At 41.8% G+C, this 24,792-nt stretch overlaps 1 protein-coding gene across 1 annotated transcript in view; it reads left to right on the forward strand.

The window, feature by feature from the left end:
- The window catches only part of col4a3 (collagen, type IV, alpha 3), a 221,777-nt gene that overhangs the window by 54,374 nt on the left and 142,611 nt on the right, over window positions 1–24,792 (forward strand). The window contains exons 20-22 of the mRNA XM_063016668.1: window positions 1,044–1,148; window positions 1,260–1,354; window positions 15,099–15,255. Coding sequence (XP_062872738.1) covers window positions 1,044–1,148; window positions 1,260–1,354; window positions 15,099–15,255 — 357 coding nt within the window. The remainder of the gene's footprint in view (window positions 1–1,043; window positions 1,149–1,259; window positions 1,355–15,098; window positions 15,256–24,792) is intronic.

A 24,792-nucleotide genomic window follows, 5' to 3' on the forward strand; every position in this document is an offset into this window, starting at 1 on the left:
CTACAATAAACATTTCCACTGTGTGATGGTCCATCACAGATGCCTCTGAGCCCAGAGAAGTCGAAGCCGCTTCTGGACATGGTTAACATAAGGCTTCTTTTTTGCACAGTAAAGTCTTAATTTGTGCATGTAACTCTGTATTGTAGAGCTTGACAAAGGTTTGCCAAAGTCCCTAATCCCTCAACCATATGGTTATATCAGCTATTGTTGAGTGGCAGTTCTAGATGCAGTGCCATCTGAGGGATCTCAGAAGCTTAAGCTTGCGCCCTTGGCCACGTACTGAAATTCCTCCTGATTACTTGAATGGTTTAATGATATTATGCACTACAGAGGGAGAAATATGCAAATCCCTTCCAATCTTTTTTTGAGGTTTATTGTAGATCCTTTGACCATCTTTACTTATCAAAGACTCAGCCTTTCCTGGATGCTGCTTTTGTACCAAAGCATGATTACAATCACCTGTTGACATCACCTGTTTAAAATCGCATCATTATTTAGTTTTTCACCTTATTACTAGCCTTAAATTGTCCCGTCCCAACTTTTTTTTGGAATGTGTTGCTGGCCCGAAATGCAGGAATGAAGGTTTATTAATAAATGAAATGAAGTTGAGCAGATAAAACATGAAGTATCTCAGGTTCAAACAATCTGCAATCAAATAAAAGTCAAAGTAAACGTAAGAAACTCTGTTTTTAATTAATTTGCATTTTTCATACTGTCCCATACTGGGGTTGTATATTTAGGCACAACTGCCAATACCTATACACAACCCTGTTTTTTTCTTCTTTTTTTTCTTATTTGCAAATCCAATTTTCAAAACTCTAAAACACCATTACACAAACAGAAAAAAAACAGCTCTCAAAAAAGGCAACTCTGGGCCTAAGCTCATCTCATCAAAAGACAGTGAAAACCTGTGGTGTGGTCAGATAAGATAGATAGGTAGGTTTATGACAATGCCAGTGATGATTTATATTTAACCTAGAAAAGCTAATTTGCCTGGTTTGTATTTACTTTTTTTTTGCTTCTATATTTCCTTGTTGTTTTAGGAGCTATTGGACTTTTGGGAATACCTGGAAAACCAGGACATATTGGTAATAAAGGGCAGAAAGGATTTTCACAAACAGGAATGCCAGGACAGATTGGGACTAAAGGTCAGGCTAAGTATTTGTATATAAAAATATGTATAATATTGAATAGAATCTAAAATTGTTCTGACAATATTTTCTAAAAAGTTCAACTTAGTTTTTTTGGGTTTTTTTTAGGTGAAAAGGGCAAACAAGGTTCCTCAGGTGACCCTGGCTTTGGAGTACAAGGACGACAGGGACCCATGGGATCACCAGAATTGCCTGGGACAAAGGTAGGAATTCTAAAGCAAAGTTATGTTTCGTATCTCCTGACCGCCAGGGCGGTGCCTAGTAGTGGATAATCCCGCGCGTGCGCGCTTCAGACCGAGATATTTTATACCAAATTAGTCACACGTGACCCCTGCAGTGATGTCACTTACTGTATAATACACCTGTGACTCACGCAGTCTTCCTCTTTTCTCGTCTCGCCTTCAAGATTGTAGCTCAGCCCGGTGACACTTGGTGTCGGAGCTACGAATTTTATTCGTCCTCTACGGGCTGTGAGTAATCCAGCGGGATCTGGCAACCAATCCACCTAGAGCACGCTCGGTGTGAGAATGAGCCAGAGAAGCTGTGTTTGTTACTGGATTTTCTTCATTTCCCACCCGGAGATTACTCGGTGTGGAGTAAGCTGAACTGATACTGTACATGGAACTCAGGTAAGTAACGCTTATGTACTACAGGAGTTAGTTCGCGCTAACCTAGACTAACATTCGTTTTTATGTGGAACGCACTGCTCGAAAAGTTACAACTCCGAGCACTAGCAGCGTATTTCTCTTCACCTAAGTTTATACTCGGTGTTAAGTGAAGCCAACACTGTACTCGCTGTATCAAGTAGATTACTCGTAATAATTTAGCGTTTTCATCTAGAGTTCTGTACTCGGTGTTAAGTGACATTGCTTCTGCGTTCGAGTTATGGAAAAGATTGCTTTTACATTAGCAACACAGCCTTGTCATCTAGAGTTTCATACTCGGTGATAACTGGAAAGATTACCTGGCGTTCAGTGTTTCACCTAGAGTTTCATACTCGGTGATAACTGGAAAGATTACTTGGCTTCAGTGTTTCACCTAGAGTTTCATACTCGGTGATAACTGGAAGGATTACCTGGTGTTCAGTGTTTCACCTAGAGTTTTCATACTCGGTGTTTTGTGAGCTGACAGCTCGTGATATTATAACGATAGCATTGCTCAGCGTGTGTACCGTGGTCACGCCGTTTTCACCTCGAGTTTGTACTCGGTGCAGTTTTTTACTCCTTTTTAGTACTAAGTACTAGGAGTGAAACAGCGATATCAACAACGCAGAACCGTCCTTTGTTGAATGGTTGTAACCAGTGCCTTGCTTCCTTGGAGACTTACGATGGGCATGAGTTATGCCCTTCATATCTTTGGTTGGATCACCTTTGTGAAGCCTTGGTGAACCCGTGTACTGATTGTGCGATTATTGCATTAGACCGCCGCCGAGAAAGGCTAGTGGGGCTAGAGATTGGGTGCGAGGCTGAGCCTCAGCGCAGCACGAGCAACACTGCAAAGCGGCCCTCGGAGGGACCAGGGCCTATGCAGAGGAAAAGAGATTATCCATGGCGCTGCCGGAACGCATGGGCTCGTTCACCGATGAGTTGTCACAGTTGAAGTCGTTATTTATGTTTAGTGACAAACTAGATGCTATAGTATCCCGGAGCAAAGCATACCAACCAAAGCAGATGATGCACTTTCTATAGCAGCATCAAATGCCGGATTCTTCAGGTATTTTTCTACAGCCGGGTGGTTCCCCGCCGGCTGTTTCAGCACGGTCGGGGTCTCTCTCTGCTTCGCACTCGCGGAACTTCGAAGCCAGTGCTCCGACAGCCACCCCTGCGCACTCTGCTCAAGTGCAGAGCGCCTTAAAGTTGGCCTTGGCCAAACTAGGACTTGATGCCCCAACTCCAACAGCCCCAAAAACTAGTAAGTTCTTTATGCGGGCTGTCCCACCCGATAACTTCTCTATTCCTGCCGGAGAAGACCTTACTGCCGAATTCACAGCTGGGTTCCACACGTGTAACCAGCATTCGTGGGCAAGTGCTGCTTCCATGGGACTGAGCCAGATGCCTACGGTGGATGCTTGTGTGGTGTCTAAGGTAGTGTCTGCTGATGAAGCTTTACACCCAGACCCACGTTGTCCCAGTGCTGAGTGTAGACGCACTGATGGGTTATTATATAAGGCACATGACACTGCCACTAGGATGGCGAAAGTAGTCGGCTCTCTCTCTCTTCTACTCTGGCCTTGCAGTCTTCTCTACAAGGTACTGATAGTAGTGGACCTGTGGGTGAGTTCTTAAATACAGCCCTACAGTCAGTTGGCTACTTGGCCAAGAGCCATGGGAAGCTGATAGGGACACGATTCATGGTCACCGTCAAGTGTGGTTGGCCCAATCATCGCTTTCTGAGACCTGTAGAGCATCACTCAGGCCACTGCCCCTGGTGCCAGGGTGTTTTTTGGCCTTCTAATCAAAGAAGCCCTTGGACGCTTCTCAGCTTTTTTGGAGGCCTCCAGAACTGAAGCTTCTCGAGGTTGTCACCGCTTTTGTCACTCAGAAGTATCAATCTGCCCTTCACCACGCACGTACTTGCAAGGTTTAGAGCCAAGGCCTATGGCATAGAATGTGCCATGCCAGACAATATCATCTGTTTGTGGGACTAGGTCAATGCCGCGCCACCCCTACCCTAAGGGGAGCGCCGCCCATAATCGTCGCTGATGAGATTCAGCCGGTGGAGGAACCGCTGAAGACCCAGTGCATGACATGTTGGGAAGGTATGGCTACAGTTCAGTGGGTTCTCAAAGCCATGTCATCAGGTCACAAACTGTAGTCCGCCACAAACAAGTTCATGCTTCCACTCTCTCTCTCAGGAAGTTTGTTCCCTCCTGAGGAGAGGAGCAATAGAGGTGGCAGATCCTCATGTTCAACCAGAGGGCTTCTATTTATCATTTTGTTGTTCCAGAAAGGACGGAGGCTTCCGACCAATTCTGGACCTCCGTCGGTTGAATTCTTACACGCAGGCTCTTCCCTTTCGAATGCTCCAGCAGGCAGCTCTGGCACCCCTCATGGATTAAAAAGCCTTCCTTGTCTAGACGACTGGCTTGTGTGTGCCCCCCTCAAGAGCACGGGCACTTGTGGACGCACTTGTGGACACACAGTGGCCGCTGATTTGCATCCAAGTGCTTGGCTTAGCAAGAAACTGGGAGTAGACCATCCTCCTCCCTGTCCAGAAGATCCAGTTTATTTGCAGGCTGCTAGACTTGTCTATGCCAGCCTCGCTTCCCGGGACCCGCACACGAACAATCCTGTCTCGTGTGTGCCGCCTGAAACTCAGCATGGGAGTTCTGTTCTTAAGGCTACTGCATCTCCAGCGCCTCCTTACGGCGGCTGCACAGGTTGTTACGTTGGGGAAACTCCACGAAACCTTTTCAGATATGGTTCACTTCTCTCAATCTGAATCCTGTATGCCACAGGCATATGTAGGTCCGCGAAGAGTGTCTGCCAGCTCTCAAACCATGGCGATCTCCAAAAGTTCATCTTGTCAGGGGTGAACATGGGGCAAATACTCACACGCAGGGAAGTGGTGACGACAGATGCGTCAGCTTCTGGCAGCTTCCGGAACAGGTGGTTCAGGGCACTTGGTCTATGAGCCAAGCTCGAGAACACATAAATATCAAGAACTATGTGCCGTAAAACTTGCCTTGGAATTCTTTTTCCCAAAGTTTGCAGGGCAGGCATGTGTTGGTACACACAGACAACCTGAGCATGGTTTATCATATAAACCATTGCGGTGGCACCAGGTCCTGAGTGCTCTTGTATCTGGCAAGGAGCTGTGGACACGAGTACATCTGGAGTTCCTCTCTCTGCAGGCTGTTCACCTGGCAGGGATGACCAATGGGACAGCGGACGCTCTCTCGAGGCAGTCTCTGAGCCCCAGTCATTGGAGACTTCACCCGGATGTGGTTAAGCTAATATGGGAGAAGCTTGGCCAGTCACGGATGGATCTGCTCGCTTCACCGGACACAACTCATTGTCCGCTATGGTTCTCGGAACACCAGCGGGACAGCCCACTCGGTCAGGATGCATTACCCCACAACTGGCTGAGGGATTTGCTGTTTGCATTCCCTCTGCTCCCTTTCCTGCCAGCACTGCTGGGCAGGGTTCAGGAGGAGGGCCACAAGGTTCTTCTGGTAGCGCCTTGATGGCCAAGACAACCATGGTTTTCCCTGGTTACTGTCTTACTTCGGGTACCCCGTGGAGGCTCCCCCTAAGAAAAGGACCTCCTCTCACAACTGAAGGGTCAAGTGTGGCATCCACGACCAGAATTTTTCTAGCTTTGGCTGTTGCCATTAGGGCTGACAATGAACTCTCCTCATGTCTTCCAGGAGGGTGAAACACTATTCTAAATGCCAGAGCAGCATCTACTCGAGCTTTGTATGGTGGTAGATGGCAGTCATTGTGAACTGGTGCATGCAACAGTTGGTTGATCTTCCTTCCTGTTCTGTGGAAACAATACTTTCCTTCTTACAAGTGTTGCTGGACTCTAGGAGGTTTTCACCCACTCTGAGGTTCTACGTGGCTGCTCTATCGAGCCAATTGACCTTGAATAACAGTTCATCTCTGGGCTCACACAAGCTTGTTGTGGCCTTCGTAAAAGGTGCGAAAAGGCTTAGACCCCCCCGTGTGATTCGTCCGCCACCATGGGACCTCCTCTTGGTGCTGGAACATGTTTGCAGTGCTCAGTTGAGCCTCTAGACCAGGTTGGTCTCAAGTGGTTGTCCCTTAAATCAGCATTTTGCTGGCTATTGTTATGGCGAAGCGTGTTTGCGAGTTGCATGCGCTTTTGGTTAGCCCAGAGTGTCTCAGGTGGGGCCTGGATGGGGCATCTGTTACCTTGAGACAAAACCCAGCTCTTCTTCCGAAAAGTTCTCGGGACAGAATTTATTAACCAGTCTATTAGTCTGGTGGTATATAACGATCAGTCTGACCCCAGGCATCAGCTCTTGGGCCCTGTCAGAGTGTTGAGATGCTATGTATCTGCTATTGCGTCTGTGCAAAAGACAGATCAGCTCTTGTTTGTTTCTCGGACGCTAAGCGTGGTCATCGCTTTTCTAAGCAGCGAGTCTCTCGCTGGCTTACGGTGGTCATTGGAATGGCCTACACGGCATACAACCGTCCTTTACTCGCATTGTCATCTGGTCACTCTGTCAGAAGAGTTTCCACATCTTGGACCGCTTTAAGAGGGGTCCCCATTGCAGAGGTTTGTGTGTTCATCTTCGCCATGTACGTTTTTCATGCTTTTACAACGTGAATGTTGCAGCCTGGTCTAGCTTGGCACCGGCTGTCCTGTCCCTTACCACAAGTGGAAGTTTAAGCACTCCTCGTGACGGCATGGGCATAAATCATCCACTACTAGGCACCGCCCTGGCGGTCAGGAGATACGAAACATAACGCTAGTTACGAATGTAACTGTGGTTATGTGAGTAGTGGATGACCGCCAGGGTTCCTGGTCACTCGGAGTGTGCGAGACGTTCCAGGTTCCTGAGGAAGACTGCGTAAGTCACAGGTGTATTATACAGTAAGTGACATCACTGCAGGGGTCACGTGTGACTAATTTGGTATAAAATATCTCGGTCTGAAGCGCGCACGCGCGGGATTATCCACTACTAGGCACCGCCCTGGCGGTCATCCACTACTCACATAACCACAGTTACATTCGTAACTAGCGATAATGTTTAAAAACTGAGTATGGCACAGTATTATAATTGTAAGGCAGCCAAGAGTACTACAAAGATAACTTAACAAATACAATCAAATTGAAATGTTTACATACACTTGCAAGAGATGTCTGTAACAAGTTTATTTGGGCCATTACGGAGGACACAGTTTTTAGATGAGCCATTTTGCCTTTCTCAGGCTGTTTATTTAAAAAACTAAAAAACTAAAGATGTAGCCAAACCTCAAGTCCGTCAAATAATTTAACAAAACAAAGAAACTCACAATGAGAAGAAAAAACTGTCCAAAAAGTTTTTGTTTTAAAAAGGGTGACCTCCAGGTGTAATTAACTGTGTACTAATTGCATGTACGCGAATTAATCAAGTCCAGCCTCTCCCAGAACCCCCAACACATCTGCATCCTCTAAAAGGAGAGGAAATTCAACACCACCATCTGTGCCACAGCCAGTAGACCAAGCAGGTAGTACCATAAGAATCCTCATGAGGACAATTTGAGTGTTACAGCAGCTCCCGCACAGAGTAAAAACAGATAAAGATAGAGTAAATAAAATAGGCTACAAATAAAATAAAAATATAGTGTGGAGGGAGGTGGGCTGGTCAGGGTATGGACAGCCTGTGTACTCTGCTATTGTTACAAAAGAACATTTTAGGTGCTCCATCTTGCTATTGGGTGAAATGAGCCTATGACTAAATGAAATGTCCAGTGGCCACAATTCTTCATTGAGAGAGTGAAAGGGATTGTTTATGATTGCTGATTCTGTTCTTTATCCTCCTCTCTCCCAGTAACTCCAGACTGTCCAGCACCAGATCATCACAGAGCTGGCTTTCCTCACCAGCGTATTTAGTTTGTTTGCCTCTCTAGCTTTAATTTAAGATTTCAGAGTTTTACAGTCATGTGTACAGTGGCATCTGTACAATGAAATTATTACTTTGCTTGTTCTGTTATATATACAGTGTATCACAAAAGTGAGTACACCCCTCACATTTCTGCAGATATTTAAGTATATCTTTTCATGGGACAACACTGACAAAATGACACTTTGACACAATGAAAAGTAGTCTGTGTGCAGCTTATATAACAGTGTAAATTTATTCTTCCCTCAAAATAACTCAATATACAGCCATTAATGTCTAAACCACTGGCAACAAAAGTGAGTACACCCCTAAGAGACTACACCCCTAAATGTCCAAATTGAGCACTGCTTGTCATTTTTCCTCCAAAATGTCATGTGATTTGTTAGTGTTACTAGGTCTCAGGTGTGCATAGGGAGCAGGTGTGTTCAATTTAATAGTACAGCTCTCACACTCTCTCATACTGGTCACTGAAAGTTCCAACATGGCACCTCATGGCAAAGAACTCTCTGAGGATCTTAAAAGACGAATTGTTGCGCTACATGAAGATGACCAAGGCTACAAGAAGATTGCCAACACCCTGAAACTGAGCTGCAGCACAGTGGCCAAGATGATGCAGCATTTTAAAAGAGCAGGGTCCACTCAGAACAGACCTCGCGTTGGTCGTCCAAAGAAGCTGAGTGCACGTGCTCAGCGTCACATCCAACTGCTGTCTTTGAAAGATAGGCGCAGGAGTGCTGTCAGCATTGCTGCAGAGATTGAAAAGGTGGGGGGTCAGCCTGTCAGTGCTCAGACCATACGCCGCACACTACATCAAATTGGTCTGCATGGCTGTCACCCCAGAAGGAAGCCTCCTCTGAAGTCTCTACACAAGAAAGCCCGCAAACAGTTTGCTGAAGACTTGTCAACAAAGGACATGGATTACTGGAACCATGTCCTATGGTCTGATGAGACCAAGATTAATTTGTTTGGTTCAGATGGTCTCAAGCATGTGTGGCGGCAATCAGGTGAGGAGTACAAAGATAAGTGTGTCATGCCTACAGTCAAGCATGGTGGTGGGAATGCCATGGTCTGGGGCTGCATGAGTGCAGCAGGTGTTGGGGAGTTACATTTCATTGAGGGACACATGAACTCCAATATGTACTGTGAAATACTGAAGCAGAGCATGATCCCCTCCCTCCGGAAACTGGGTCGCAGGGCAGTGTTCCAGCATGATAATGACCCCAAACACACCTCTAAGACAACCACTGCTTTATTGAAGAGGCTGAGGGTAAAGGTGATGGACTGGCCAAGCATGTCTCCAGACCTAAACCCAATAGAACATCTTTGGGGCATCCTCAAGTGGAAGGTGGAGGAGCGCAAAGTCTCGAATATCCGCCAGCTCCGTGATGTCGTCATGGAGGAGTGGAAAAGCATTCCAGTGGCAACCTGTGAAGCTCTGGTAAACTCCATGCCCAGGAGAGTTAAGGCAGTTCTGGGAAATAATGGTGGCCACACAAAATATTGACACTTCAGGAACTTTCACTAAGGGGTGTACTCACTTTTGTTGCCGGTGGTTTAGACATTAATGGCTGTATATTGAGTTATTTTGAGGGAAGAATAAATTTACACTGTTATATAAGCTGCACACAGACTACTTTTCATTGTGTCAAAGTGTCATTTTGTCAGTGTTGTCCCATGAAAAGATATACTTAAATATCTGCAGAAATGTGAGGGGTGTACTCACTTTTGTGATACACTGTATATACAGTATATACAGCAGGGAAAATAAGTATTGAACACATCAACATTTTTCTCAGTAAATATATTTCTGATGGGACTACTGACATGAAATTTTCACCAGATGTTGGTAACAACCCAAGTAATCCACACATATCAGTCAAAACAAATAAGTCCAAAAATTGTGTGTAATAAGGTGAAATGACACAGGGAAAAAGTATTTTAAATATGTCTGCAAACACATCTGCCAATTCTAGTAAGCAAACCTGTAGTGCACACGTGGGAATACTGTTTGGGCATGTAGCTTTTTTTTTATTTATTCACATAATATCCTTGTGTACCTCTATCACAGACACATGCAGTTAGTGAGTCTCTGTGGCTTAAATCCCTAATTTGGTGGTGAGGGCCTTAACGTGAGTGTAAAACTTTTTCATCTCTTCTGGTAGTGATGGATTACTGGTTGTGATCTCTATGTTTCTCTGCTGGTAGTTTGTGATGTGTTGCAGACCTTGCCACATGCGCTGGGAGTCTGCTGTGGCATAGTATCACTCCAGCTTCAGTGTGTAGTTTGTCTTGGCCTCTTTGATGAATCTATGCAGGTCATATCTGGCCATTTTAAAGTCTTCAGCATTGCCCAAGACAAATGCAGCTGAGCGAGCACGTAGCATGGAAGGAACTTTACAGTTATATCCAGGGTTTTTGGTTGAGGTGGTTTGTGCAGCATTTGGTGGTAACAATATCCTCAATGCAGTTGCTGATGTAGCCAGTTACTCCAGAAGCATAGTCGTCTAAGTCAATAGTACAGAACAGCGGTTTGTGCTGTTATAGCAGTCCTGCAGTATCAGATCAGTGTCTTCATTTCACACTTTAACAGTTTTACTTTCTGGGATAGCTCACTTGAGGAGTTGTCTGTATGAAGGGTAAAGAAACACAGAAATGTCATCTGACTGTCTGAAGTGTGACCAGAGGCACTGTCTTGTATGCTCCCTTTACATTGCTCTAGACTTGGTTGACAAAAGTCTCTCCCTCGTTGGAAAACATACATGTTGGTGATATTTGGGTAAAACAGTCTTAAGGTTACAGTGGTTGAAATCGCCTGCTGTGATGAACCCGGTGTATGGATGTGCAGTCTCTTGATTAGGGATTGCATTATGCAGTAGCCCCAGAGCTGCAGTGTAATGAGCTCGCATTGGAATGTAAACAGCCAGTATAAACACTGCAGTAAACTCCCTTGGCAGATAAAAAGGTCAGTTGTTAGCTTTCAGTCATGTTTTTTGACAGTCTGTACATCCGAACACCACCTGTTGTTCACATAGACAGATGCCACCACTTTAGTTTTTTTTCCAATGCAGTGGTGCGGTCCCCGCAATAAAAAAAGTGCATTTATAGCTGGATTGCAGAATCTGGTGTTCTGTTTGAGCACCAGGTTTCCGCCAGAATAAGAGCACAGCAATCTCTGATCTGATCTTACATTGTGTTGTAATCCTGGTTTTCAGCTTATCCAGCTTGTTTTTGAGGGAGTTAAAATTAGCTAGCAACAGGTTAGGTAGCGGTGGCCTTGTAGCTCTAGCCTTTAGCTTAGCATAAAGCTTATCTCTCAGCTGCTCAGCACATACTTTTCGCATCCTGGGGTTGATGTCATCCAGTCCACTGGCTTTGCTTCTGTCAAGCCTGGAGAGCTCACACTGTACCTGGATTATGATAAAGGTAGGGCTGAGTGGTAAGGGGGTTTGCAAGGAGCTGTAAGTTCCTGACAGTGGATAAAGAGTTGACTGAGGGGATGGTGTGAGTGGTGAGATGTCCTGGTCCAGTGTTCCTTTTAAACAGCCCGAAGTTTCCCTCTGTCCTTATACATGAGGGCTTTCTACTTCTTGTTAAAAATTGCTGGTAACTAAAGAAAAGGGCACATGAAGGTTAGAATGAATCTTTAGTCAAGTTGCTGTGTCAAATTTTGCAAATAAGCGGCAGTGATTGAACAAACAGTTTTCTTGTCCTAATAACTGCACAGACAGTGATGCACTGTGCAGGGATGAAATGTATAGACAGGTAATTTTCCTCAAAGATTTTTTAAACTGGATTGGAAGGAATCTGATTTGTGATCAAATTGCTTTTTCCATATTCTCTGTAGATGCTATCCAGTACAGTATGCTTATGCTGTACTGCCATAGCATTTGCTTTTTTGCTTCAGTTATACCATGGCAACCAGATGCCCACAGGCGATGATGGTGCTTCCACTGTGAACACAGGGCGATGAGCAATCAGTGATTCAGGCAAGAAGTGGCAAAAAAATCACTGCGGGTTTGAACAGAGAATGAGAATGGACTCTCTCATTGAGGCATGGGCACAAGTGGGGTTGCTATCTGCTGCACTAGTTGATTTACTTGCAGATGTGTGCTGTAACAGGAATAGGGATTATAGATGTGTGCTATAATTTAGGAATTAAACTTCTGTTGGATTGCTAGCACAAGTGGTGGTGCAGCTAGTGTAAGTTTTTTTTTTGTGGGCTGGATGGCATAAGACACTTCTCTAACTACACAATAAAGCTATTTTCTTACTCCTGGATAAAAGTGTTTTTCATCTTGAAAATGTACCACATTTTGCTGAAAACCTATTGTTTTTGTTTGGATTTTTAGGAATCCAAGCACCATATTGTTAAAAATTTTTTGTTCAGATTGCAGGATATATTTGACCGCCACAAAATTGGCTGATCACCATGGAACTTGAAATGCATCTCCAGCTATGGACCCTTATAACTTTTAAAGCACAAAACACTAATACACCTAAATACTTTTATCATTGATTATACACCATAAAGCAATTTGTTTTTACTTTCCAAAAAATACTCAGAATTCACTTTTTTTCACTTCAACTTCACAAGAGGTTAAAAGACAGATGCTTCACAAGCGGGACATACTTAAAGAAAGAAAACCTCTACCTATTAAGGATGTATCCGACATGACTACATCACCCTTTGACACAGGCTTCCATTTAACAGCCACAGTTTTTCTTTTTAACTGGCAACCCCCCTGAACTATAATCTTATTACTCATTTATGTTCAAAGCAGCATTTTGACAGGGACCATCAAATTACCAGATAGCATACCAGATTTCCAGGACACAGATTCCAGCACAATACAGGAGCCACTTGTTGTACTCCATTCTTGTAAAGTCACATAATCACTTAGTTATCATTCTTAGTTAATTAAGGTTTAACTTCTTTGAATCTTACTTAATTTGATGGTGAAATACACATATTGCTGTTTAAAGTTGTAAAATTAAAGATGCAAGCTTGGCATGCAAGATTTTATACATGGTGAATTATGTGTATTTGGAGGTTGGAGTAAGAGAAACGCTTTAGTGTGTTGTCAGAACTTGGAGTGGACTTCCTACCAGTTTATTCTTATTTTGCAGATCCTTAAACTACTTTTGATACTAGACAAAGATAAACAATAGTTTAATTTCATTTCTTTAAGGAAAAATGCTGTGACCCAAATCTGACCCTATGTGAAAAAGTAATTTAGCTCTCTCAACCAGTTTACCAAATTTAATTTAAATAAAACATGTTTGGCCACATTCTAAAAAGATTTAAATATGAAACAAAGTCATTAAAATCCACCACTCTGGAAAGAGTTAAAAAGTCGGCTAAGTCACTGGGACTTAGTGAGTGCCATTATTTACAAATGGAAAACATTTGGAACAGTGGTTAATCTTCCAAGGAGTGCCCATCTTACCCAAATGTCACCAAGAATGCATGAACAACACATCCAGGAAATCAACAAAGAACCCAGGCGAACCCAGGCAATCTTAAGAACTGCAGGCCTTAGTCAAGGTTAATGTACAAAATTCCACAAAAAAAGAACCTGAAAACAAATTTTTTTCACAGCAATGCATTTGTAATGAGGAATAAATCAGAAAGTTTGATTATATTAGTTCTACATGGTCTACATGGTCTGGCTTCACAGTATTTGAGTGAACTTATTGAGCACTACAACCCAGCACGTTTACTTTGTTCACAAGGTACAGGGTTACTTATAGTTCCTTGAATAAAAAAAAATCACAGCTAGTGAAAGCATTTTCTTACATAGACCTACAACTTTGAAAAACTCTCCCTGCCTCTCTTCAGGATTCAGACACAGTCTCAATTTTTAAGTCCAGATTGAAAACATTCTGGTGCTCATATGTCAAATTTGCTAGCCGCTATGTGTTGGCTTCTGGCTGTGCCTGGATTATGACCCCTAGGACTGAAACTTGCCCACCCCAACTATAGACAAAGGCGCAGAGCTTGGGGGTTCTAGGTCATAGAAACTTGTGGTGATCGGGGATGTTGGGTCTGCCTCTCTTGTTCAATCATTTAGGTTTGTTGACAGTGAGAGAGGTGGGCGCTGACATCCTGTAAAGGACTTCATGACTGTGTTACCTGCTAGCTCTCCATTTTAGTTATGCTGTAATAATTAGGGGTGTCGGAGTCTCATGCTGCTCTTTGCAAAACTGATGTTTTACTTTTAAGGATTTCACATTTTACATACATTTTCTGTTGTTTACCCTGCTGTGGTTCTGACAGAAACCTGTTTACCCATCTCAGGTTTAAAACTGCAAGCCAAGAGTCCTGTGCCAACAATGCTGCTCCTGCTAAATATGAGAGATACCTGGCGTGTTTGCACTGAATATGTCCAAAAGGCACTACAGTCTTTATCACAGACTGGACTGAATAATTAAGAAATCCCAATGCTTGTTTATTCTTTTCACTAATTACAACTTTTTTAATTAATTTTGTGCATGTATGATTTGTGTAAGTCCAATATATTCAAATTTTTTCATTAGGCCTCCCAACGAAAAATGGGTCCCTGCTAAGACTGATTCCTCACAAGGTTTTTTCCTGTAATTTAAGGCAGTTTTTTCTTTACATTTACATTTTCAGCAGACGCTTTTATCCAAAGCGACTTACACAATGAGCAATTGAGGGTTAAGGGCCTTGCTCAGGGACCCAACAGTGGCAACTTGGTGGTGGCGGGGCTTGAACTGGCAAACTTCTGTTTACTAGTCCAGTACCTTAACCACTGAGCTATCACTGGCCACTGTTGTTGTTCTTGCCACTGTTGCCCTTGGCTTGCTCAACAGGGGTTTTTGGTCTGTCTGTTTTGGATTCTGTAAAGTTGCTTTGAGACAATGTCTATGTAAAAAATGCTATACAAAATATTTTGACTTGACTTAATGAGGTTAAGCTCCTGCTGTGACTCTTTAATACTCAATGACATTCAAAGCCAATATTTTAGGTTATTGCAGTGTGTAAAGGTGAACTGTTGATATTTCATAGCATGATGCTGATACACCCTTGTTTTACCAAAAAGACATTATTAATCATGTGAAGTGTAGTGCCTGTTTTTACCAGCCATAGTTCATACTGTTTTAGCCAGTTCTGTCTCTGTTTCATCAGCCTTCATCAGTTATGAAAAGACAAAACAAAGTACAAAATTGCAGGTGCATTGGTTGTGTAAAGGACATGATCAATAACACAGATTTTGTAAAATTATAATCATGAAAAAACACAAAATACTTTTCACAGCTTCTAACAAGCATAAACACATATGACCTAATAGCACGTTAGTGATATTTTTTGATATTATGTTTGCATTTTAATTTCTACTTGTTTTTGCTAGGGTGACATAGGCTTTGGCATCCCTGGGCCCATGGGAAGACCTGGGCCTCCAGGTGAGTTTGGGACACTTGGGGCTCCTGGGGACTCGGGTTCTCCTGGGACCATTGGGCCTTGTGGTCAGCCAGGACAAGATGGGGTTTCAGGAATTAAGGGTAAGGGTAAGTTTTATTTGCATCATTCACGTATACAGTGTTTTTACATTTACATTTACATTTTTGGCATTTAGCAGACGCTCTTATCCAGAGCGACTTACAGAAGTGCTTCCATAGTAAACATTACCTTACTCTAGTTTAAGTAGACAACAGTCCAAGAACACAAATCTGCTGAAACCTTGTAAGAACCAAAGTGTTTTATTTTTTTATTTTTTATTTTTTGAAAGAAATGAAAGAGTGTTAGTAAGTACATGTCAGCTGAAGTGCTTAGTAAAAAGGTGGGTTTTTAATCATTTTTTAAAGACAGCAAGAGACTCAGATGTTCGGACAGACAGAGGAAGTTTGTTCCACCACTTGGGTGCCAGTACAGAGAAGAGCCTTGATGCTTGTCTTCCTCTAGTCCTTGGTGGAGGATCAAGTGGAATGAGACTAGTGGCTCGGAGATTGCATGGTACAGAGCGGGGTTTGATTAGACCATGAAGGTAACTTGGGGCTGGTCCATTTTTGGCTTGTAGGTGAGCATCAGTGTTTTTAACTAAATGCATGCAGCTACAGGAAGCCAGTGAAGAGAACGCAGCAGTGGGGTGACATGGCAGTGTTTAGGTTGGTTAAAAACCAAGCGAGCAGCTGCATTTTGAATGAGCTGCAAGGGTTTGATAGTGGACATGGGAGCTCCTGCCAGGAGGGAGTTGCAGTAGTCCAGCCGTGAGATTACAAGTGACTGGACCAGAATCTGGGTAGCTTCCATGGAGAGAAATGGCCGAATCTTCCTGATGTTGTAGAGGAGAAACCGGCACGATCTTGTCATGTTGGCTACACACGGAGAAAAGGTCATGTGGTTATCCAGGACAACACCAAGGCTTCTTACATCATCAGATGGTCTGATCTGGGAGTCATCAAGAGAGATGAATAGGTCCTGGGTTGGAGATTGATCTCCAGGAATAAGTAAGAGCTCTGTCTTGCTGGGATTAAGTTTTAGATGATGAGCTTACATCCATTGTGAGATATCTCGCAGACATGCTGAGATGCGAACTGAGACTTGTGTGTCTGAAGGAGGAAATGACAGAATAAGCTGAGTATCATCTGCATAGGAGTGGTAGGAGAAGCCATGGGAGGCTATGACCTTACCCAGGGAGTGAGTGTAGATGGAGAAAAGAAGTGGGCCAAGTACAGAGCCCTGAGGAACACCGGTTGAGAGAGTGCATGGAGGAGATATAGATCCCCTCCATGACACTTGGTAAGAGAGCCCTTCCACGTAGGAGGCCATCCATTGCCATGCCGAACTGGTTACTCCAAGGTTGGAGAGAGTAGACAGGAGAATGCTGTGATTCACTGTGTCGAAGGCTGCAGAGAAGTCAAGAAGAATAAGGACCAACGACAGTTTGGCTGCTTTGGCTGCATGAAGCTTCTCAGTAACCACCACAAGAGCTGTTTCTGTAGAATGTGCTGCCTTGAAGCCAGACTGGTACAGATTGTGGAGGTCATTCTGATTAAGGAAGACAGATAGTTGGTTATAGACAGCACATTCAAGAATTTTTGATAGAAAAAAGAGGAGTGAGACAGGTCTGTAGTAATGATGGGTGTGATGAAGGGGATCAGGTCCTGTGAGATGTCTTTGAGAATGGTGGATGGTATAAGTAAGTAAGTAAAGTAAGTAAATTTGTAAAGCACTCTTAAAACAACTTACGTTGAACAAAGTGCTGTACATCGAACAAGCATACATAACACAACATTATGTTAAAAAAGTAAGAACCAAACAAAAATACAGAGTAAGAGAGAAAATAAAAAAAACAGATAAAAATAGACTAAACAATTATAATTACCACGGCTCCTCACTGTTCAAATGCCAGCTTATAAAGGTATGTTTTTAGGAGTGATTTAAAAACAGCGGCCGAAGGTGCTTGTCGAATATTAGGAGGTAGAGTGTTCCATAGCCTCAGAGCATAAACTGCAAATGCACGATCACCTTTTAGCTTCAAACAAGCCCTAGGAACAGTCAACAAGTTCTGAGTGGCTGATCTTAAAGAACGCTGTGTGGTTGCGGGAGAAAGCATACCACTGAGATAAGCCGGGGCTTGACCATTAAGCGCTTTAAAAACAAATAAAAGCACTTTAAACTGAATCCTGTGCTTAACAGGCAGCCAATGTAGTGAGGCAAGGACAGGTGTAATATCTGTTGATGCATGCTCAATAATCCAGGTACACAAATCCACAAAGTTGAATCAGTTCATCTGGACACAAGTTTGTTGTAGAGATACGTTTCGTCACTCAATCCGAATGACTTCTTCAGTCTGAGCTGGTGTTGAATACCCCAACCTTATATGCAGTTGATTTGCATAACGACTGATCACTTCCCATTGCATAACAATGGAACTGGTGATCAGGTCCATATGAAATTCACAATGACCATTAATTACAATGGTCATGTGTGTCTTTCACACATGATTGGGGTAAAGCTCCAAAAATCCTTGACAAGGAGGAACGCTGGTTTGAACGTGGAGTCAAAGAGGCCATCTATGTGAAGAGGGAACGACCATCTCTGAACCGGGGAGGGGGCCTGAGAGTACATCTCTCACCATCTTACAACGCCGTAATTGGAAGAAGCCATTCCTTATTACAGAGTTGATTTGTTTATCAAATCTGAGGTCAGAGTAAAAGATAACACCAAGATGTTTTGACACATGTAGACAAGTGACCAAGGTTATTGGAGACACTATTGATGTGATGAGGACCCCCAAAAATAATGACCTCTGACTTGCTTTCATTCAGCTGAAGGAAATTGTCAGCCATCCACCTCTTTAAGTCTTCAAGACAACTGCTAAGAGACGTTAACGAGCCATTGTCATTCGGTCTAATGGGAAGATAAAGTATGTCATCAGCATACAGGTGAAAGCTGACATTGTGCTTCCTAATTATTTGACCTAATGGCAGCATATAGAGAGAAAAAAGGAGGAACCCTAGTATGGACCCTTGTGGAACACCACAAGAGATATCAGCAGAAGAAGAGAAATAGCTGATAATATTCACTGAAAAGGTTCTATTCTTAAAATAAGATATGAACCAATTCAGGGCCTCTCCCTGTATCTTCACCCACTTTTCCAGGCGACCAACAAGTATGTCATGGTCAACAGTATTGTAACCGAGCTTTCTATAGGGTTCGTTTAACCACATAAAAGTTAATAAAACAATAAGCGCACACGGACACAGAGTGAACATGAACCAGCATGAACTTTACTTTTCTTCTTCTCTCCTCATTTCTGTTATAATGATAGGCTTTGGACCCAAAGATGCAGAGATAAAAATGATTTTTATTTAACAATAATAAATAATAAACAACATAAAGGCAAAAAAGGAGAACAAAAAACAATCCGGGGAAATCCCGAATGAGCCGCTGGCGCAGCAGGCAACTGAAAAGAGAATACACAAAAACACGCAAGGCGCGAACCCTGGTCGCTCACTCACGGGGCGATTATTTAGCTCGCTACGCCACAGCGTAGCTGAGGAAGAGTAGAGCCCTTCACGCTTAAAGGGAGCGTGGAGGGAGGAGAAGTCCGGATAATAATCCGGGTAAAAAAACGAGACTATAGAAAAAAAAGGTTTTTACAAAAAGCCAAGCCGGCGTTGTCACCAGTCAGCGTCTGCTGCTGGGAAGGAGCTGACTTAAGAGAGAAGCATAGTGTCAGTACAGATGAGCAGAAGTAGTATATATCCTATACTACCTGTCAAAATATGATTTATGACCCTTGATTTATGACCCCCTCTGCCCCCACCTCTGTGAGCGACAGGCTAGTTTGATTGACAGGTTATGTTGACTGACATAGGCATGGAACGCCCACCCGCCCACCTCTCCCAAACCACCCACCTCTCCCAAACCACCCTCCTCTCCCAACACACACACACCCCTCCCAACACACACACACACACCTCTCCCCAATCCCACACCCACCCAAACCACAGACCCCCACCCCACACACCTCTCCCTACCCCGCCTCATCAACCATGATTGACTAGTAATATTGACTGACAGAAATGGGGTCACACAGACACATACAGTGTATCACAAAAGTGAGTACACCCCTCACATTTCTGCAGATATTTAAGTATATCTTTTCATGGGACAACACTGACAAAATGACACTTTGACACAATGAAAAGTAGCCTGTGTGCAGCTTATATAACAGTGTAAATTTATTCTTCCCTCAAAATAACTCAATATACAGCCATTAATGTCTAAACCACCGGCAACAAAAGTGAGTACACCCCTTAGTGAAAGTTCCTGAAGTGTCAATATTTTGTGTGGCCACCATTATTTCCCAGAACTGCCTTAACTCTCCTGGGCATGGAGTTTACCAGAGCTTCACAGGTTGCCACTGGAATGCTTTTCCACTCCTCCATGATGACATCACGGAGCTGGCGGATATTCGAGACTTTGCGCTCCTCCACCTTCCGGTTGAGGATGCCCCAAAGATGTTCTATTGGGTTTAGGTCTGGAGACATGCTTGGCCAGTCCATCACCTTTACCCTCAGCCTCTTCAATAAAGCAGTGGCCGTCTTAGAGGTGTGTTTGGGGTCATTATCATGCTGGAACACTGCCCTGCGACCCAGTTTCCGGAGGGAGGGGATCATGCTCTGCTTCAGTATTTCACAGTACATATTGGAGTTCATGTGTCCCTCAATGAAATGTAACTCCCCAACACCTGCTGCACTCATGCAGCCCCAGATTATGGCATTCCCACCACCATGCTTGACTGTAGGCATGACACACTTATCTTTGTACTCCTCACCTGATTGCCGCCACACATGCTTGAGACCATCTGAACCAAACAATCTCATCAGACCATAGGACATGGTTTCAGTAATCCATGTCCTTTGTTGACATGTCTTCAGCAAACTGTTTGCGGGCTTTCTTGTGTAGAGACTTCAGAAGAGGCTTCCTTCTGGGGTGACAGCCATGCAGACCAATTTGATGTAGTGTGCGGCGTATGGTCTGAGCACTGACAGGCTGACCCCCCACCTTTTCAATCTCTGCAGCAATGCTGACAGCACTCCTGCACCTATCTTTCAAAGACAGCAGTTGGATGTGACGCTGAGCACGTGCACTCAGCTTCTTTGGACGACCAACGCAAGGTCTGTTCTGAGTGGACCCTGCTCTTTTAAAACGCTGGATGATCTTGGCCACTGTGCTGCAGCTCAGTTTCAGGGTGTTGGCAATCTTCTTGTAGCCTTGGCCATCTTCATGTAGCGCAACAATTCGTCTTTTAAGATCCTCAGAGAGTTCTTTGCCATGAGGTGCCATGTTGGAACTTTCAGTGACCAGTATGAGAGAGTGTGAGAGCTGTACTACTAAATTGAACACACCTGCTCCCTATGCACACCTGAGACCTAGTAACACTAACAAATCACATGACATTTTGGAGGGAAAATGACAAGCAGTGCTCAATTTGGACATTTAGGGGTGTAGTCTCTTAGGGGTGTACTCACTTTTGTTGCCGGTGGTTTAGACATTAATGGCTGTATATTGGGTTATTTTGAGGGAAGAATAAATTTACACTGTTATATAAGCTGCACACAGACTACTTTTCATTGTGTCAAAGTGTCATTTTGTCAGTGTTGTCCCATGAAAAGATATACTTAAATATCTGCAGAAATTTAAGGGGTGTACTCACTTTTGTGATACACTGTAAGTGATATAAGCTAGTGTTTTAAAGTATGCATCATTGATTAATGCTAACTAAATATAAATGTGTATTTTAAATTAAATGTTTAATAAACAAATACATTAGAAACTTTTAGTTTTCTTCACAGGCCAACACAACATCATAAACACATCCACACACCCCAACACCTCAAGGGCTCATCTGGTTAGGGCACCTCATAGTTTCTAACATCAAAAGTCAATTAGGTGCGATGTCTCTATATATGTTAATGTTTAAGGTTTAGTTTTAAGGCTAAGGGTTATCTTTACTACAAAGGATTTGCAGATGTACACCCCACCCCACAAATGGTGGGCACAAACACATTTCCAAAGGTTTACGAAACCCCATATCACACAGACTGCTAAATCTTTTTAGATATTTTACAGTTACACCGGTTGTTAGTTCTTGTGTTCGTGAAACCAAACTGGTTTTTGCACCAAGGAGAAAAAGATATGTCAAAGTATATGGCAACCGGTATTGCAACCACTTTAAGGATGTTAAAATAACCTATTTGATTCTCGGGGGTGGTTATGACGATTGTGGATAAACAAAAGACTATCACTGCCTACCCCTGTTTTGTTTGTTAAAAGAAACAACAACACAGTCACTTACACATCCCGCATCACTCCACCGCAACTCAGACGCGATTTAAGTTAGCGTCTTAAAGCAAAACATCATTGATTATTGCTAACTAAATAAAAAAGTATATTTTTATTAATGTATAATAAAACAAATACATTAGAAACTTTTAGTTTTCTTCACAGGCCAACACAGCATCATAACACACCCACACACCTCACACCTCAAGGGCTTATCTGGTTAGGTCTCTAACATCAAAAGATTTTATGGCTCCCCCAATGCTGTGACAATGTCTGTATATAGTATTTAAGCATTCACACACAGTTGGGTTTCTAAGACAAAGCTTTAAATGTCTACCGCATGTGTAAATCAGATACTTTTTAGATATTCTACAGATACACCAAACTGTAGTTCTAGCGTTCATGAAACAAATTTGACTTTTGCTCCAAGAAAGAAGAGATATGTCAATGCATTTGGCAGCCGGAATTGCGACCACTTTAAGGAAGTTAAAATTAACCTATTAGATTTTCGGGCTTATGGTGGGTTGAATAAAGAGTATCACGGCATACCCTGTTTTGTCTGTTAAAGAAACATCAACCACATTCACTTACACCTCTCGCATCACTCCACCACTACTCAGACACAAAAGCGCTTTAAGTTAGTGTCTTAAAGCAAACATCATTTGATTAATGATAACTAAATATAAAATTATATTTTAAATTAAATGTATAATGAAACAAATAAATGAGATACTTAGTTTTTCTTCACAGACCAACACAACAATCATAAACACACACACACACACACACACACACCCCACACACAAACGCACCTATAGCCACCGTTCCTAAGACACTAAAACTACATTTTCCTAAGACTGAAGACATTTTTTAACCAAGCGATTTTATTTTTTGTGAATGGCAAAATACATTAAGATAAGATAAGACTTTATGACCCCCCTTAGGGAAATTAACTTGTTACAGCGGTATGAAGACAGGAAAAAATGGAAAGAAATACAACTAAGAAAAAATATTGCACACATAGTGTGTAGTTGTTTACTCTAAAAAAACATCTAACAATAATATATACATTAGAAAATATTGCACACATAGTGTGTAGTTATTTACTCAAAAAAATATCTAACAATAATATATTCATTAGAAATATGCAAATATATTAGGTTATTGCACTTTTTGTAAATAAATACATATTGCACTTGTTATTACACCATGACAGCTTGGCTATCATACTCCTTTCTCCCACCTCCTCTATAGGTTCTGGGATTTAGCAAGTGATTGTGCTGTCAAATTTAGTTTTATACAATGTGGATAAAGGTTCCACATACATTTTCTTATTAGCTTATTAACCTACAAATCTACACACTAGATAAATACTTAATCACAAAATGAAAAAGTTACCAAATACATTTTTATACATGTATAACACATATATACTTTATAATACACCTATAGCTGTATTGCTAAACCACTAATTACACTTAAAACAATTACAACTTAAAATACAAATGAAATCTTGCTTGTTGCCCCAAAACTTTTCCAGTCTTTGTTCGAATGTGGATGGTGCATCCGTCCTTCATATCTATTGCATTCAAACTCTGGACCCCACTCTCTCCTACAATTTCTGTTCTGCTCTTCCATCTCTTTCTTCAAAGATCAACTAAAAATGTTCTTCTTCACAGCTCATTACTTTTCTTCATCCATCTTTTACTGTTTTTTATGTTTTCCTCTTCTTCATATACCTATCATAAGTATCATTGTGAAAAAGTTATATAAATAGAGTTATTTAATATTATTATTATTATTGTTGTAGTATTTAAGATGCTTTAACTTGCTGTTTTTGCATTAAAGTAGTTAGCTTGCTACACATTTGTACAGCGTTTTGTGTAAAAAATAATATTATGTTAATCATTAACCAGTTTCACACAAGGTTTTTCCCAACTACACTTTCTTAAAGCGATGCAGCCATAAATTTCGCCTGTGGTTATCAACATATTTGTTTGGGTCTAATCATGTTGTAAGAAGGTGTGATGCTAATGAGGTGGCTGGGTAGGTAATACATTTACATAAGTCATTGTTTTTTGTTGTTATTGTTCTTTTCTTGGTACAGGAAAGATTTAAGATTCTTGTCCATTGTAATCACTAATGCTATAGAATGGTGCATAATATAAGGTTATAATTTATTCCTTTAACATAAGAGCACACATTTTCCTGCATACATCAAAATGAGAAACATTAATGCTGGCACAGTTATACTTTTAACATATTCTTCACAACACAGCAGTAGTACAAGCCAAAGTATGAAAAGTCACACAGGATCACTATTTAAAGTGACAAAACTCTTAACTCAGTACATGCATCACATATGTTGTTTAATTATTGTAGTTAATTATTGTTCACTACATATACTAGGTTATCAATAATGCTGTGAAGTTTTTTTGTTAAGTCCATTGCACTTGGTTATTATTATTGTTTATAAATATTAAAAACTTAGATTTATAATCATCCATAGTATTACAGAATTGACACAGAATGTTGTAGAAGAAAGGCCTTTAAGTTTAAATGTCTTAAATAATTATTTAAATGTTTTTACATCAACCGATAAAGCTATAAGTTCTCGCTGCAACTAAATACAAACCATTTTACAAACTGCCGTATGCAATAAAACCAAAGAAAAATACAGTCAAGAAAGACTATTATATTCGTCAGATAAGGTCACTTTGTGATCATGCAAACTGATTGCGACTGAAGACATGCAAATTGCTAGAGCGGATGTCGGTGAACAAATAAACTTTAAAATGTATTGTTCATATAATTATGTATAGTTAGTAATTAACAAGACTGTCTGACCTTGTAATTCTGACTTTGTAAAGTATCATCTATTGATTTTAACTAAATAAGTTTATCATATCTAGAATCTTGCTTGAAATAAAAAAAGAAATACATGATTGTAACTGTAAGATTAACACAAAAAAAAAAAGAAAAGAAAAAAGTGAAATAACATTTACACCTCAAACTTAAGAAGGGAAATGTATAAACATTCACTCATACTGTTCTGCCTACAAAACAGCTGGCAAACTTTGTTAGCGCAATAATATGATGCACAAGAGTTTAGTATTCTTCAAAAGAATGTAAAGACTCATTTCTTCTTAATTTCATTTGATGCTCGATATCATTTTTTAGAAGTTGGAAGGTTTTCAATTTGGGCTTATCATTAAATATAACCGGTTTCTAAATAAAATGTGTCTGTA

Source organism: Trichomycterus rosablanca, chromosome 20 (assembly GCF_030014385.1).
Source record: "Trichomycterus rosablanca isolate fTriRos1 chromosome 20, fTriRos1.hap1, whole genome shotgun sequence".
Lineage (NCBI taxonomy): Eukaryota > Metazoa > Chordata > Actinopteri > Siluriformes > Trichomycteridae > Trichomycterus > Trichomycterus rosablanca.